At 31.0% G+C, this 15,895-nt stretch overlaps 2 protein-coding genes across 2 annotated transcripts; both read right to left on the bottom strand.

The window, feature by feature from the left end:
* Positions 1–256: 256 nt before the first annotated feature.
* Positions 257–3,841, bottom strand: LOC107898874 (50S ribosomal protein L15). Its single transcript, XM_016824439.2, has 4 exons — positions 2,494–3,841; positions 1,228–1,311; positions 1,056–1,145; positions 257–696 (listed from the first exon to the last, which is right to left on the bottom strand). The coding sequence occupies exons 1-4, from the start codon at positions 2,884–2,886 to the stop codon at positions 436–438; spliced, it is 828 nt and encodes a 275-aa protein (XP_016679928.1). The 5' UTR covers positions 2,887–3,841; the 3' UTR covers positions 257–435.
* Positions 3,842–13,473: 9,632 nt separating this feature from the next.
* LOC107898873 (kirola) lies at positions 13,474–15,556 on the bottom strand. Its single transcript, XM_016824437.2, has 2 exons — positions 15,079–15,556; positions 13,474–13,964 (listed from the first exon to the last, which is right to left on the bottom strand). Exons 1-2 carry the CDS (start codon positions 15,269–15,271, stop codon positions 13,699–13,701), a joined length of 459 nt encoding a protein of 152 aa, XP_016679926.1. The 5' UTR covers positions 15,272–15,556; the 3' UTR covers positions 13,474–13,698.
* Positions 15,557–15,895: the final 339 nt, after the last annotated feature.

Genomic DNA, 15,895 nt, shown 5'->3' with positions numbered 1-15,895 from the left:
TTCTTTTAAGTTTGCTTGTGATGCTGCAATACGCCCTGTAATTTCAGCTACATTAGAATTTTTCACAGAACAAAGACGAAATTCCATTCACAAGTTCATCGTCTCTTGCACCGGATGTAACCACCAAGTTCGATCACAAGGAGAGAGATCAGGCAGCCAGATTCAAATGGATAAGAATCATGGAGATGAACTTGCGTTTTCCAGATTCTGAATCAAGTGCGAAACACAAGTCAAAGATTGATGTGATCAAACCGAGTGCAAAGAATTTTTTTTCACTTATTTTCTTGACATGGAAAGGGATTGCATGTATTGATTAGTTTCCTCTGAAACACGGAAAATCCACAACACTATGAGTCCGAGAAAACAAAATCTGATCGCAAAATAACTCATTATGAATATCAATCTTGCTGTTCAACCAACAAACTGAGCATCTGTCTACAAAGCAGGAGAGGTAGCTGGCTCCTCTTCAGTGAAAAACTGGATAGGTTTTGTTGGAGCAGGCAGGCGGCCAATGCTGTCAACTTTATCCTTCAATTTCGGAGGAGGCCTGGCTGGTTTTGGCAACAACCTACCCTTCTTTTCAAACCACTCGGGTTTGAGCAAAGCTCTCAACCCTAATTTGTTATAATGAACTCTCCTCACAGATCCACCCGCAGTTTCGACTGCTTCCTTTGCTCTAACAGTCACCCTTGACACCTGTAAATTTCAACAGTCAGATCGACTCCTTTTCCCGGTTCCAATCAATCAAGAAAAGGAAACACATGCATAATGAATCGACACACGGAATCTAAAGGTTCACTCAATTCAACATCACAGAACATATTTAACTAGCACCCGAAAAACACTAGTAAAAGATTAGAAGTCTATAAGTGTGATTGATCTATCCGAAAGTAAAACCTATAAAAGATAACGTGCAAGTAGAATTAATAAATACATTAGATGATGCGCGGTTCTTTTAATTATTCTAAACCAACATAAGTTAATTTGAAAAGGGCTAAGAAGAAGAAATGACAAGTCAGCAGTGTAACATGAACGATTTAAGTCAAATCTTTTACCTCGAGATGAATTGGCCATTTGATCTGTTCAGCACCACGACCCATCAACCTTACTCCATCCTCTATCTGTTTCCCGATGGCCCCAGCATCCTACGTAACAGCAATAATTAGTGCGAACATTACCCTTAAAAGGTGATTTAACTTTGAATATCAGAGCAAGAGTTAACTCTACCTTGAGTGTCTTCATCGTGATCAATTCATGAGAATCTATCTTCCCAGCATTTATAAGCTTGGCAATTTTTCTCAATCCTACTGGCTGCCGGAAAAACGAATGTACAAGTAATTTAACAAGTGAAGAGAAAAAGCTTGGCAATTAGTACGCAAATTTTCTCGTTGTCATGAACATCAACACAAGAATTAATTCTCAATGCCAAAAAAGTACAGAACGGAAATTCTAACTTATTTATTCCTTAAAAAGGTAGTGTTAAAGTAGCTAAACAAGATAGAAACCTCCATGGACTAAAAGAAATGTAAAATGAACATCATCCACGGCAAAGCTGACTACAAGCATTCAAGATAATCAATACATAAATTTCCATCTCACATGATACCATATTGGAGATATCAACTGGCAAAAGTATAATAGCACATTTCCCTTTAGAACTTCAATTATGTTGGGCCTCTATATATGAGTTTGCACAAAGGATTAAAAAAGAAAAGAAAACTTTTTTAAAAGTAACAAATAACCCAAAGAAACATCAGCTCGTAAGATGGTTATAGGAGAATCAAAATACATATCCCAATATCCAGCAGCAATGATAGATCAAACCTCAAAATGCGAAAACTATGAGAAAATAATTCTCCTTCCTTTCTAACTTATGAGTAAAATAAGTTCAACATGCAATCGCATTGAGGTGCGGATTGATAAAGTGTGTAGAAATCCTGGTCTAGCTGATTCATTTTCATCTTTTGGCCAAGTAGAAAAGTGTAGCAAGGAACAACCATGATAATGTGCCATGTTTTCTACTCTTAATTCATTCCCCCAAAGAAGGAGAAAGCAAGAACTAGCATTTCACTCACAAATTCACTAGTTACCAACCAATTAGCAAACTTCAACATTTACATACAATTCCCTTTCTTCAAATAAACATAATACACAAGTCAAGAGAAACACTGTAGCAAGGAACAACCATAATAATGCGCATGTTTTCTACTCTTAATACTTTCTCCCCACAAAATGGACTAAGGCAAGAACTTGCATTTCACTTGCAAATTCACTAGTTACCATCCATATAGGAAATTCCATCATTTACATATATACATATATATTTGAAATTGCATATTTTCAGTATCAAATAAACATAACACATAAGCCATGAGAAAGGGGACATTAATTCAACATATATTTCATATAAATGCAACGAAAGAAAACTTCTAGAAAGAAAAGTATCCCTTCAGATTTACAAAATATCTAAGAAAAAATAAAGAAAAATGGTACCTGAAAAGTGAGGCTGAAAGGGTTCTTAAAGCCGCGTTTAGGCAAACGCCGCCGCATAGGGGTCTGCCCTCCTTCAAATCCCAACTTGCCATTACCTCTAGCTTTCTGTCCTTTATGTCCTCTCCCAGCCGTTTTTCCTTTACCAGACCCAATCCCTCTCCCTTTCCTCGTCTTCTGTTTTCTGGGAACATTGTCTCTCAGATCATTCAAGCTCAAAAGACTATAAGACCTAATACCCTGAAACCATAATGACCCATTTTTGTTAATGGGGTTGGAACATTGGAGAGATTGCAGAGAATGGAAATGGTGGAGTGGTGATGGGCTGCAGATGGGTTTGGTCTTGAGGAAATGAGAAGAAACTGAGGATATTGAAGGGAGTATTCTTCTAATCATTGCAAAAAATGTTAGGGTTTCGGGGCTTTCAATCGAATTGGGAAATTTTGATCATGTGTTACGGTAGTGATCTAGGGTTTCGTTTCATAAAAAAGTGATCTCGCTTGTGGGAAATTTTGATTTAAAGGGTAAACTACAACATAGGTCAGCCAACTATTGTCCTTTTCTTTTTTGGTCACCCAACTACCAATTTTTTTAATTTGGTCACCCAACTATTGCCCCTTTTCTCTTTTGGTCACCTAACTATCAATTTATTAAATTTGGTCACTCAACTAATTGAGATTGTTCTCTTTTGTCCATTTCCGTTAAGTGCGATTGACAGGAGGGTAACATGGCAATTGAAAAATCAATATAACAATAAATTTAGCTCTCAATTTTTACATTTTATGTCAATTTATTTACAATTTTAAAAAATTAACCCTCAAAATTTACAACTAATCTCAATTTGATCCTCAAAATTTACCTTCCTCTTTCGCTTCCCCATCTCCACTACCGTCGATACCTCCACCTCCTCCTCCAAGTGGGGCAACTGATTATGAAGATGACCCTGCTTTATAATAAATAAAGAAAATTGGAAAAGGTTGTTTCTTACAGTTGGGCAATAAATTAACAATCAATTGCAATCTTCTAATTGCTGAGATATCAATATTGTTATTAATTTACTGTTTATGCAACTCTGTCCCCAAGTGGGGCGAGGCTCCACCTAACTCTGTATAAACCAAACAGGAGAAAGGTGAAAGTGGAGGTGGAGGCAACAATGATAGTGGCGGTGGGACAAGTGGAAGAAGAAAGGTAAATTTTGAGGACCAAATTGAAATTATTTGCAAATTTTTAGGATTATTTTTAAAATTATGATTAAATTGATATAATATATAAAAGTTAAGGGTTAAATGTGTTATTATATCGATTTTTTAACTGCCAATTCACCCACCCATCAACGGCACTTAATGGAAAGGGACCAAAAAAAGAATCTCAATTAGTTAAATGAACAAATTAAAAAAATTGATAGTTGAGTGACAAAAAAAGAGAGAGCAATAGTTGAGTGACTTGTAGCGTAGTTTACCCTTGTTTAAATTAGTGATGTCACTGTGTTAGAAGAAGAGAAGCTTAGGGATTTTAGGGTTACTAAGAATTAAACGATAACTGTTTTATCTTTGGAAAAAATGTGGGTAAATTTTATAAATAGTCATTCAACTATTAGTTTATTTCTATTTTTATCATTTGGTCTCTCTGTTAAATCTCAAATGGAATGTTGATTTGGCCTTTTTTTTATTGATATAATAACAAAATTATCCCTCCAATATTTAGAGATTCTATCAATTTGATCTTAATTATAAAAAAAATCAATAAATGCAACCAATAATTTTACACATCCTATCAAATTAATATTGATTTTTAGAAATTAAAACTTTTAAAAAAATTTAAAAATAAAAAATATATTTAAAAGTTCTTTTTTTTAAATAAAATACATATAAAGTTATAAAAATATTTATAAATAAATATCTAATTTTCTTATTTTCTAACATGACATTGATTTATTAAAATAGTAATTTTATAAATAAAACAAATTAAGGGAAGAAACCATGAAGAAAACTTAAGCAACTTTTTCCTTTTTTTCAACATTAACGACCAACATATTCATGTTGGGTCAAAAACTATAGCATGAGGTTAAAAAGGGTAAGAATCGAAGTCTTTAGGTTGTTGCCTAGAGAATATGTTGAGTTTGAGGATGCGGCATGATTAGGGATATATAGGCGAGGATGAGGTTTTAGAGGCCGAGTAGGTGGAAGGCTATGTTGACAACTCCACAACTAATTCGTAATTTGATGGCGCAACAACAGAAGATGTGAAAATCAAGGGGTTCAGAGTAAGGGTTATTGGTGTCAGTGATTGTGGATAGATGTGGTTCCCAACACTCAACAAATTTGACAAATACTAGTGAACAAGACTAGAGGTATAACAACTAAATTAATATTTATAAAATAAAAATGAAAAACGAAATTTGAATATGCTTTTAAGTTTTGTGGGCTTTTAAAAAATATTTTATTTATCAAATTAATATTTTAAATAATTTTTACTTTTTAAAAAGTTTTTTAATAGAGTTAATATTTACGGTTTGAAAATTAATTTTCTTTCCTTTGCAATTTATCTCCAAATAAAAAAATTTTTTTTGGTTAAACAACTAATGGTATTTTTTTGAATATAATATGCTAATTAATCCATGTAACTAACATAACTAACTCGTTTGGTTTGAGTAGTAAGGAATCAAACACCTCTTAAATAAGGTTTCAGGTTCAAATCTCGTGGATAGGGAAAATTGCATGAAGAGAGTTTTGCACCTCATTTAAGGGTCTTACCCAACTCGAATCTAAATTTTAGTCGAGGTTTGAAATGACTATCGGATTCTGAAAAATCTCAAAAAAGAAAAGAAAAGAGAAGAGAGACTAACATAAATATTTAAAAATGTGATGGAAAGGGGTTTTGTTGAAGGTTTTTATAATTGGATCAATAGTTGAATCGTTAAAGTACGTCGACTAATTCCTAATCTAATTAGTCCGATCTTGATAACCATAGTTTTACATATTTGTGTTGATAAGCTTACCTCCGGCAACAAAATACCATTGTCTAACCGAACCCTCGGAATCCCAACCACTACCCTCAACAAGTTTTACATCTCTAACGACTTGATTGGCCATTTTTGGCATAAGCTGGGCTTTGGTCTTGTAGGCATCAAAGAACTTATCAGCTGAGGACTTGATCTCGAGTTGGCACTCTATCCTCTTAATTTGAGCCATGATTAACTTCTAGGGAAACTAAGAAACTAACTAACTTAAATCAAACTTGGGGTTGATGGCGATGACTGTTGTGCATAGAGGGACTGCCTTATATAGAGGACTGGTTTGCCTCTACCAAGTGATAAAACAACCAAATTTGGATATTAAAATAAGTAAAATAAAGTCAGGGTTTGGTGCTCCTGCATCAACAACTGATATGATGATGATGGTTCGATGAACATTGGAGAACAATGGCATGGCCTTAGCTTTTTATCCTTTTATTATTCCTTTCAGCTTTTCCCAAAGGAACCTCAATATTTGTTTTCTTTTAATTCTAGTGTATACTGAGAGAATGGAAACAATGAGATTCTTATTCGGATTAGAGATGTTTATGAGTCAAACCAAATTGCCTATGAGGTGCGATTTTAAAAAAAATTATTAACATTTTTTCACATCAAATTATACGTTAACCATTGTGCCATAAGTTAACATCCGTTAAAAGCTTCGAACAAAATTATATTTTAGAGGCACGATTAATTGTTAACTTTCTATTAAAAGCTTCAAATTTGAAAGAGACATTGATATAGGAAATGAGTGGATGACTGTAGGGAATCTTATTTCAATATGGTGATATAAAGATACGACTCGATGATCCTTTCAAGCTTAAAGGTTTATTTGATATTTAGGAGAGTTCAGATAAAAATATTAAATTTTAAAAAAAATGGGTAAAAAGATTAGATTGATTTGAAATAGAGTCAAACTTGGAGTTCAATATTTAAAACCGTCTCACTTTTCAAATTTAGTGTTTAGTTTTGTTTATTTGTTGTGTTTTATCACAATTCATTCACGAAGCAAAGGTACTTACGTTAATTATCATCATAAACATTAGCAATAAGACAAATGCATAAAACATGTGATTTCATAAATGCATTTAAACTCACAATCTCTTTATTGTTGCGATTACAACAATGCTAACTAAACTAAAGCTTAATCAACTACTATAAAATATTAAAGTTCGTTTTTACTATGATAATTCATTCATATAGTTTATTTTAATTTATTTAAGAACGAGACATATTATTAAATTATTGATATATGTTGTTTTCTTAATTACTTAATTAGACATTGAGAAGACAAGTATCGACATTCTTAAACCAATTGGTCAAAAATTTGCCGTACTTGATAGAATCAGAGCCGTCACCAAGCTTCCCTCCTCCATTGGCATCACGTTAGCGGTGGACTTAAAAAGTTTTGTGAGCATTCATGATTTCACCTTCCATCTCGTTGTAAACGATTGTCTTGTTATTATCGTCCATTTTTTTTTACTTAGCAGTCTCGGGCTTACCTAAAAGAGAGCAACAACCATTATTATTAGCATTAGGGTCTGTTTGATTGAAGGAATTGATTTTCCGGAAAATCATTTCCAACTTTTCCAGCGTTTGATTGGCGGAAAACATTTTCCATTTGGAAAATGAACTCCAAAACAAGGGAAAATGGGTTACATTTTAGGGAAAATGTCTTACCCTTTCAATTTCCGTAAGACATTTTCCGTGCTCTCCTCTCTATCGCCTCCTTCATTCCTTCCTTCATTTCCGGTATAAAATTGCTTCTGTTTATCGATTTTCCAGTAACTTGTTTTTTTAATTATTCAATACTTGTTTTTTTAACACAATTACAAATAATTTATTTGATATTAATTTTTTTCAATTTATAACGATTAATATTGTAGCTTAATAATTGAGTATTATTATAAATAAATCATTGCAATATATGTAAAAATAATTTAAAATATAAAAATTTATTAATATATATCAATATATGTAAAAACAATTTTTTCGAAAAATATTTCTAGGAAATCTGCCAAACAGCTGAAAATATTTTACACAGATTCAATCAAACACCAGAAAATATTTTCCAGTAAATCATTTTACAGAAAAGAAAAATATTTTCCTAAAATCATTTTACGGAAAATATTTTACTGGCAATCAAACAGACCCTTAATTTAAAAAGATGGTAAAATTATCAACTAGGTTTTAGTTCGGTTGGAATCAGCATTATTATCAATATAGGAAGATTCAGGTTCAAGTGCGTTTGTCCTCCTATTTTAGGGTTTGGAACTATAGATAGTTCTAAGCATTTATATAAAAAAAAGAAGGTAAAAGTATCAGTCAGGTCCTATTATTATATGGATGAGTTCAAATCAGTCTCTCTACTATTAATAGATTAATTTATTCTCTGTATTAATAAAAAGAATAAAATAAGACTAAATTTTAATGGGGTTAATATTAACTATTTTAAAAAATGATATGAAGATTAATTTTCTTTCATTTACAATTCAACTCTAAATAAAATACTTAATTTGGATATCTATAAAAGCTTTAAAAATATTAATTTTGTTAAACAATGAAGGCATTTAAAAAAAATAATTTAATTTTGTTTTATTTGATTTTTTTACTAGTATAAAGACTAAAGTGATCCATTTAATGGTATATAAATTAATTTAAACCGATCCTAGGGCTGAACAAGAAAAAACGAGAAATTAACTTAAACCGAGGTGTTTTGACGGTTAATAGCATACGAGTTAAAAATGTGGTTAACCAAATTGAACCAAATTCTATTTTTATTTAACTAACAATTAATTTAAACTTTTTATGATGTAAAAATAAATATTTTGTTTTTAAAATAGTGAGTTTAAATTGAAATTTTAATATAATTTTTAAAAAATTCATATAAGAATTATTGATTATTTTTTATTTACTTCAAAAATTATTATTTTTTAGAAATATTTATGTAAAAAAATTGAAAATTTATTAAATAATTTTCAAAAATCCATAAAACAAGCCACATTTTTGTCAAAATAAGTTCAAAAACCCAAAATAAAAAATTAATATGAAAAATTGCGAACTGAATTGAGCCGTACCGAATTGAATTATTAAGAACAATTCAAAAAATTCCATCGAATCGAACTGAACTCACCCTACTGAGACTATAATATAGGGACATGCCAAATACTTTAACAAAGAAAAAAAAATGAACTAACATAACCAATTCCTATTGGATTAAGTGATAAAGAACTCAATACTCTTTTAAGTAATATTTTGAGTTTAAGTCTTGTTGATAAATAAAATTGCATTTGAAGAGCTTTATCCTTTCTTTAAGGATTTGACCTAACTTGAGTCCATATTTAATCGAGATTGAATATCGCTACATAACAACAAAGAGTGTCTCCAAAACGAAAAAAAGAATAACATAAATATATAATTATGTAACGCATCGAAATCAAAATGCCATATTGTGATGGAACATCCCAATCACCACTTGATTAAATTTTTTTTGAACAATCTTATTATAGGTTATAATTATATCTGTTCTTTTTGACACAATGTCTAGAACTGTCTATAACTCCCCCCAACACATAAATATGAGGATAATGCGCTTCAACGCACTCAAACCCACATCCTCCTACATTGACAACAATGCTCATGCCAATTGAGCTAAGGCTTTATTTAGCATTACTTTTTAAAAGTGCTTTTGGGGTCAAAAGCACTTTTCAAGCAAGAAGCAAGGCTAAACAAACAACTTGTGGAGTCAGAAGTACTTTTGAAAAGTGCTTTTGAACCTAAAGATAAAAACATTTATTTTAGCTTTTGCTATTGATAAAATTGCTTTTGGACCAAATGATAGTTTTAACCCTTATAATATATTTTATATAATATTTATATTTTGTATGTAATTATTTTCCTGTTAAAATTTACTTTATATATATAATATTATATTTTTAAATTTTATTGGTTATATTTTATTATTTAAAATATAGTTTATATATTCGAATTAAATTTTATGAATAATTAATATTAATTTTTTTAAAAATATTTAAAATTTATATTTCATATATTAAAATATTAAAAATAAATTATAATAAATTATTTTTTATATTCTTACTAAGATATCATAATATTAACTAATTTGAACATTATTTAAATGCATATTTATTACTTTATAACACCAAGTCTAAAATAGACATTTTATTTCTCAAAAGCACTTTTTGCTAGCAATACTAAATACTTAAATCTTAAACCAAACTTTTCAAAGATAGTTCTCAAAATCACTTTTCCACATTACTTTTTAAAAGCATTTCTCAAAAGTAATGCTAAACTAGCCCTAAGACTCAATCGACATTACTTGATCAAACTTGGTGTAACACCCCAAACCCTGCCTAGTCATTATGGCCAGATCTTGAGGTATTAAGCTTTTCGTTTGAAAACCCAAACTAAAAGCTATCTTTGGAAATCATGTGATTTGAAAATATTATTTTTGGCAATAATCTTATATATTTTTCTTTAGAAAATCATGTGCAAAAATTATTTATTTTACGGAAAAACTCTTAATTTGATACTTAGCTTTGCAGCGGAACTTTTGGAGTTGATAATTTAAAAACTGTGGTTTCGAAAGTGAAAATGTATAATTTTGCCGATTGAGCATATTCTGAAACTTTCATTAAACTCATTTACAATTTACAGCGAAAAATCCTTAGCTTGTTAAATTTTAAAAACCAAACATTTATTTTAATTAACAAAATTCATGCAGAAACCTTTAACTAAATAACAAAAACCCACCACAAAAACTTGGAAGTGAAATTAATCCAAAATTAGTCAAAAATCAAAAGTCCAGAATATTTTAATTATTAATAATTTAAATTATTTTATGCGAGAAAACAAATCCGAGTTCCCAAATGTCGCCCATTCCTAATTCTGTCAATTACATGAAATGGTGAAATGAAAAGGGGTAAGCTATAAAGCTCAATGTGTAACTTAAATCAAACAAAAACACAGATAACATAATAAACAGATTAAAACATCGTAGAGAATTTCATCACATTCAAATGGGCAAAATTGTGCATTCATTGTTATGTCAATGCAAAATTTTCGGAAAACATAATGTAGAATTTTATGAAAACTTCCTACCCAACTTCACTACACACCAAATTGAGTTCTCCAGAACTCGTCTATCCAAAAGCACACCAATAAATAATTATGGATAATGCCACCAGAGTTGCAGTTAAACTACCAGATCAGATATACGTGGTCAAGCCACTATATTGCAGTCAAGCTGCCATAACAGATATGTGATTAAATCACCAGATAATATAGATCATTAAAATGCCAAGACTTTCTCCTTAAAATATTATCTCAACCCCATGCAACGTGACATAGCATACAAATACAGAATCTGAACAGTAAGCATGTTGAACATGCAATCGTATATTTAACAGAATTATAACACCCTAAACCTGGCCTAAACGTTACAAGCAAATCTGGAAGGTTACACTGGTACGTAAAAATTCTACTTTATTGAATGTGTCTTATTATGAAATAAAAAATCAATGTTTATAAAAACTCGTCACAATTCCTTGACAAGAAAATTTGTAATTTCTTAAAATGTTTATGTGAACTTATTAATTGTTAACTAAAAACCCAGCTTTATGAAAACATAACCCTTAAGTCACTTGCTTCGTAAAACTTGTAATTCTTAATAAAACTTTGCAACCGAAAATTTCGAAGTTAATATTAGAAAATTGTAATTTTGACAAGTGAAAATGTTTAATCCAGCCGATTAAGCATATTCTAGAACTTATGTTATTAACTTTCGTAAAACTCAAATCGAACTTTTGGAGTGGAAAAATCTTAGTTTGTTTAATTTTGAAGCCTAGCATTGATTGCTGATTAACATATATCATGCAAAATAACTTTAACTAAGTAACAAAAACCCAAAACCAACATTAAATCCAAGAGATTAATCCAAAAGCCAAAAGTTTTGAAAATCAATTTATTAACCAAAACAAACCATTTTATGTGAAAACCAATTTGAGCTCCCGTATGCTGTCCGATCCTAAATTAGCTGATTACTTGAAAAGATCAATACAGAAGAGTGAGCTAATAAGCTTAGTGTGTAACTAAACCCAAACAAAAACACAAATAACATAAATACCAATCAAACATTGCAGAGAATTTCAACAAACTTGCATGGAAAAACCGTGCATGCATGATTACGTGAATGCAATATTTTCAGAAAACAAAATGCAGATTTTTCAGAAAACTTCCTACCCAACTTTGCTACACACCAAATTAGAGTTCCCCAAAACTCATCCATCCAACACACCAATAAATAACTATGGACAATGCCACTAGAATTGCAGTTAAATTGCTAGATCAGATATATGTGGTGAAGCCACTATATTGCAGCTAAGCTGCCATAACAGATATCTGTGGTCGAGCCACCATAAATGTAGTCAAGCTGCCAGAACAGAAATGTGGTTAAACCACTAGATAGTGCAGATCATTAAATTGCCAGAGCTTCCTCCTTACGATATTATCTCAGCCCCATGCAATGTGACATGACATGCAAATACATGAGTTTATACAAAAACAGAAATCAAAATCCATGAAATTCCATGCTTCGCAGAACAAATATGTCACAAATTCAACAAACGCAAATCAAATTCGTCATAATGTCACATGCATGGTAATCTAGCAAATTTAGAGATATAAAATTTAACATATTCAAACATCATATGTTCATACACAAACAAAACAAAACAAAACGGAAACATGCAAATTCAGAGATATACAATTTAACATATTCAAACATTATGCCATAAACATTTAATAATGTGATGGAAAGGGTTTTATACAAGGTTTTCATAATTGGACCAGTAATCGAAATGTTAAAGTAATCAATTCGCTGATCTGAACATTCAATTAAATAAATCATTAAAAAAATAAAAAAATAAAAAACGAGGTCAATCGATCTAAATCCTATCTCTAGATTGGTACGCTAGTTAATTCCTAATCTAATTAGTTCGAACGATTGGTCCAGTCCGATCCTGATAGCCATGGTTTTACATATTTGTGTTGATAAGCTTACCTCCGGCAATCATATACCATTTTCTAACTGAACCCTCGGAATTCCAATCACTACACTTAAGAAGTTTTACATCTCTAACGGCTTGATCAGCCATTTTTGGCATAAGCTGAGCTTTGGTCTTGTAGGCATCAAAGAACTTATCAGCTGAGGACTTTATCTGGACTTGACACTCCATCCTCTTAATTTGGTCCATGCTTAACTTCTAGGAAACTAAGAAGAAACCCACTAACTTAAATCAAACTTGGGGTCGGTGGTGGTGATTGTTGTGCTTAGCGAGATTGCCTTATATAGAGGTCTGGTTTGATGCCGCTGCATCAACAAGTGACATGATGATGATGACTCGATGAAAATCGGAGAACAATGGCCTCAGCTTTTTATCCTTCTATTTTTCCTTTCACCTTTTCCCAAAGGAACTTCAATGTTTGTTTTCTTTTAATTCTAGTGTATACTATAATTTGAATGAGAGGATGGAAAACCATGGGAATCTTATTCGGATTAGAGATGTTTATGTGTCATGTCAAATTGTGTTGAGGTGCGATTTAAAAAAAAAAATTCACGTCAAGCACTGTGTTAATCATTGTGCCATCAATTAACGACCCGTTAAAGGTTTCTGGGTGTTTTTTCTTTGTTTTTTTCTTGAACAGTTTATTTTTAGTAAAATATTATTTTCCTCAAAATAAAATATGAGAAGCAACCTTAAAACAACCATTAACATCTAAAATTAAATTATATAAATTTAAAAAAATCGAAACATTAATAATAGTAATTTCTGTAAAAAAAAAATAGAAACAAAACTTTATTTTTATATTGTGACAAAAAAAGAGAGCATATTTTTATTTATTTTTGTGTTTACCACGAAATTATCATATAACATAGGAGAAGCATGTACTTTCATACACAAAGCAAAGGTTACATTAATTTTCATGACAATAACATACATACTTGTGCTTTCATAAGTACGTTTGAACTCAGCAAACGTTGCCAACTAAGCTAATGCTTAATCAGCTATTATAAAATATTTAAATGCATGTTTATTATGATTATTTGTATAATTTATTTAAGAACGAGACATATGATCAAATTATTCATATATGTAGTTTCCTTAATTATTTAATTAGACATTAAGAAGGTAAGTATCGACATTCTTAGCCCAGGTAGTTAAAAACTCGCCGTACTTGACAGGATCAGGGACATCATCATTTTGCTTTTCAAATTCCATAGTCCATTTCACCAAACTTCCCTCCCCTATCGGCATCACGTTGAGGATGGAGTTCCAGCTTTTGAAAGCTTTCATGATTTCACCTTCCACCAATTTGTAAACAATAGTCCTGTCTTTATCATTCACCTTTTCCATCATTTCCTTACAAGTCTCAAGCTTACCTGTAAGAGTGATTAACATTAGCATTAATTAAAAATATACATTAATACTCACTCAATTATGGTTTTTTTTAGTTGCCCAATTATGAAAAGGTACAAAAATGTGACTCGAGTATTTAATTGTCTTTCTTGGTCATCTAATTATCTTGAATTTTTGGGTGTTTCCATCTTTACGTTATCTGGCTGGTGATAAAAAAAATAAAATTGAATAGTTAAATGATCATTTTGTAACTTTTCATAGTTACGTGACAAAAAAAAATCCATAATTGTATGACTATTTTGTAACATTTTATAGTTGCGTGACCTAAAAAGAAAAAAAAACACTTATAATAGGGTAACTTCTACTATGGCTTACCTTAAAAAAAAAGTGAAAGTGTTTGCCAGATCCCTCTATTATAATGGTTGGTTCAAATTGATTATTCTACTATTAAATGGGTCAATTTTAGAATTGTACTAGTAAAGAAAATCAAGTAAGTATAAATTTTAATAGAGTTAATATTTACTATTTGAAAATTGATTTTCTTTCCTTCGCAATTTAGCTCCAAATAAAAAAAAAAGCTAATTTGGTTAAACAACTAATGGTATTTTTTAAAATATAATATGTTAATTAATCCATATAGCTAACATAACCAACTCGTTTGGTTTGAGCAGTAAGGAATCAAACACCTCTTAAATAAGGTTTCAGGTCCAAGTCTCGTGGATAGGGAAAACTGCATTAAGAGAGTTTTGCACCTCATTTAAGGGTCTTACCCAACTCGAATCTGAATTTTAGTCGAGGTTTGAAATGACTATCAGATCCTAAAAAATCTCAAAAAATAAAAGAAAAGAAAAGAGAGACTAACATAAATATTTAATAATGTGATGGAAAGAGGTTTTGTTGAAGGTTTTTATAATTGGATCAATAGTCGAATTGTTAAAGTAATCGATTTGTCGGTCCGAACAATTCAATTAAATAAATTATTAAAAAATTATAAAAAATAAAAAATATTAAAAATCAATTGAACTGCAGGTGAACTGATCTAAAGCTTACCTCTAGATCGGTACGTCAATTAATTCCTAATCTAATTAGTCCGATCTTGATAACCATAGTTTTACATATTTGTGTTGATAAGCTTACCTCCGGCAACAAAATACCATTGTCTAACCGAACCCTCGGAATCCCAACCACTACCCTCAACAAGTTTTACATCTCTAACGACTTGATTGGCCATTTTTGGCATAAGCTGGGCTTTGGTCTTGTAGGCATCAAAGAACTTATCAGCTGAGGACTTGATCTCGAGTTGGCACTCCATCCTCTTAATTTGAGCCATGCTTAACTTCTAGGGAAACTAAGAAACTCACTAACTTAAATCAAACTTGGGGTTGATGGCGATGACTGTTGTGCATAGAGGGACTGCCTTATATAGAGGACTGGTTTGCCTCTACCAAGTGATAAAACAACCAAATTTGGATATTAAAATAAGTAAAATAAAGTCAGGGTTTGATGCTCCTGCATCAACAACTGATATCATGATGATGATGATTCGATGAACATTGGAGAACAATGGCATGGCCTTAGCTTTTTATCCTTTTATTATTCCTTTCAGCTTTTCCCAAAGGAACTTCAATATTTGTTTTCTTTTAATTCTAGTGTATACTGAGAGAATGGAAAGCATGAGATTCTTATTCGGATTAGAGATGTTTATGAGTCAGATCAAATTGTCTATGAAGTGCGATTTAAAAAAAAATATTAACATTTTTTCACATCAAATTATACGTTAATCATTGTGCCATAAGTTAACGATCCGTTAAAAGCTTCGAAAAAATTTATATTTTAGAGGCACGGTTAATTGTTAACTTTCCATTAAAAGCTTCAAATTTGAAAGAAACATTGATATAGGAAATGAGTGGATGACTAAACCATAGGGAAACTTATTCCAACATGGTGATATAAA

This window comes from Gossypium hirsutum, chromosome D04 (assembly GCF_007990345.1).
Source record: "Gossypium hirsutum isolate 1008001.06 chromosome D04, Gossypium_hirsutum_v2.1, whole genome shotgun sequence".
Lineage (NCBI taxonomy): Eukaryota > Viridiplantae > Streptophyta > Magnoliopsida > Malvales > Malvaceae > Gossypium > Gossypium hirsutum.
This window is presented reverse-complemented; position numbering and strand designations above follow the sequence as displayed.

Coding starts and splice junctions, on each gene's coding strand:
- LOC107898874 (XM_016824439.2), bottom strand. CDS start 2,886: ATGATTAGAAGAATACTCCCTTCAATATCCTCAGTTTCTTCTCATTTC. Junction 1,312..2,493: donor CTTTCAGCCTCACTTTTCAG/GTACCATTTTTC, acceptor TTTTTCCGGCAG/CCAGTAGGATTGAGAAAAAT. Junction 1,146..1,227: donor TCACGATGAAGACACTCAAG/GTAGAGTTAACT, acceptor GCTGTTACGTAG/GATGCTGGGGCCATCGGGAA.
- LOC107898873 (XM_016824437.2), bottom strand. CDS start 15,271: ATGGCTCAAATTAAGAGGATGGAGTGCCAACTCGAGATCAAGTCCTCA. Junction 13,965..15,078: donor ATGGTATTTTGTTGCCGGAG/GTAAGCTTATCA, acceptor TCACTCTTACAG/GTAAGCTTGAGACTTGTAAG.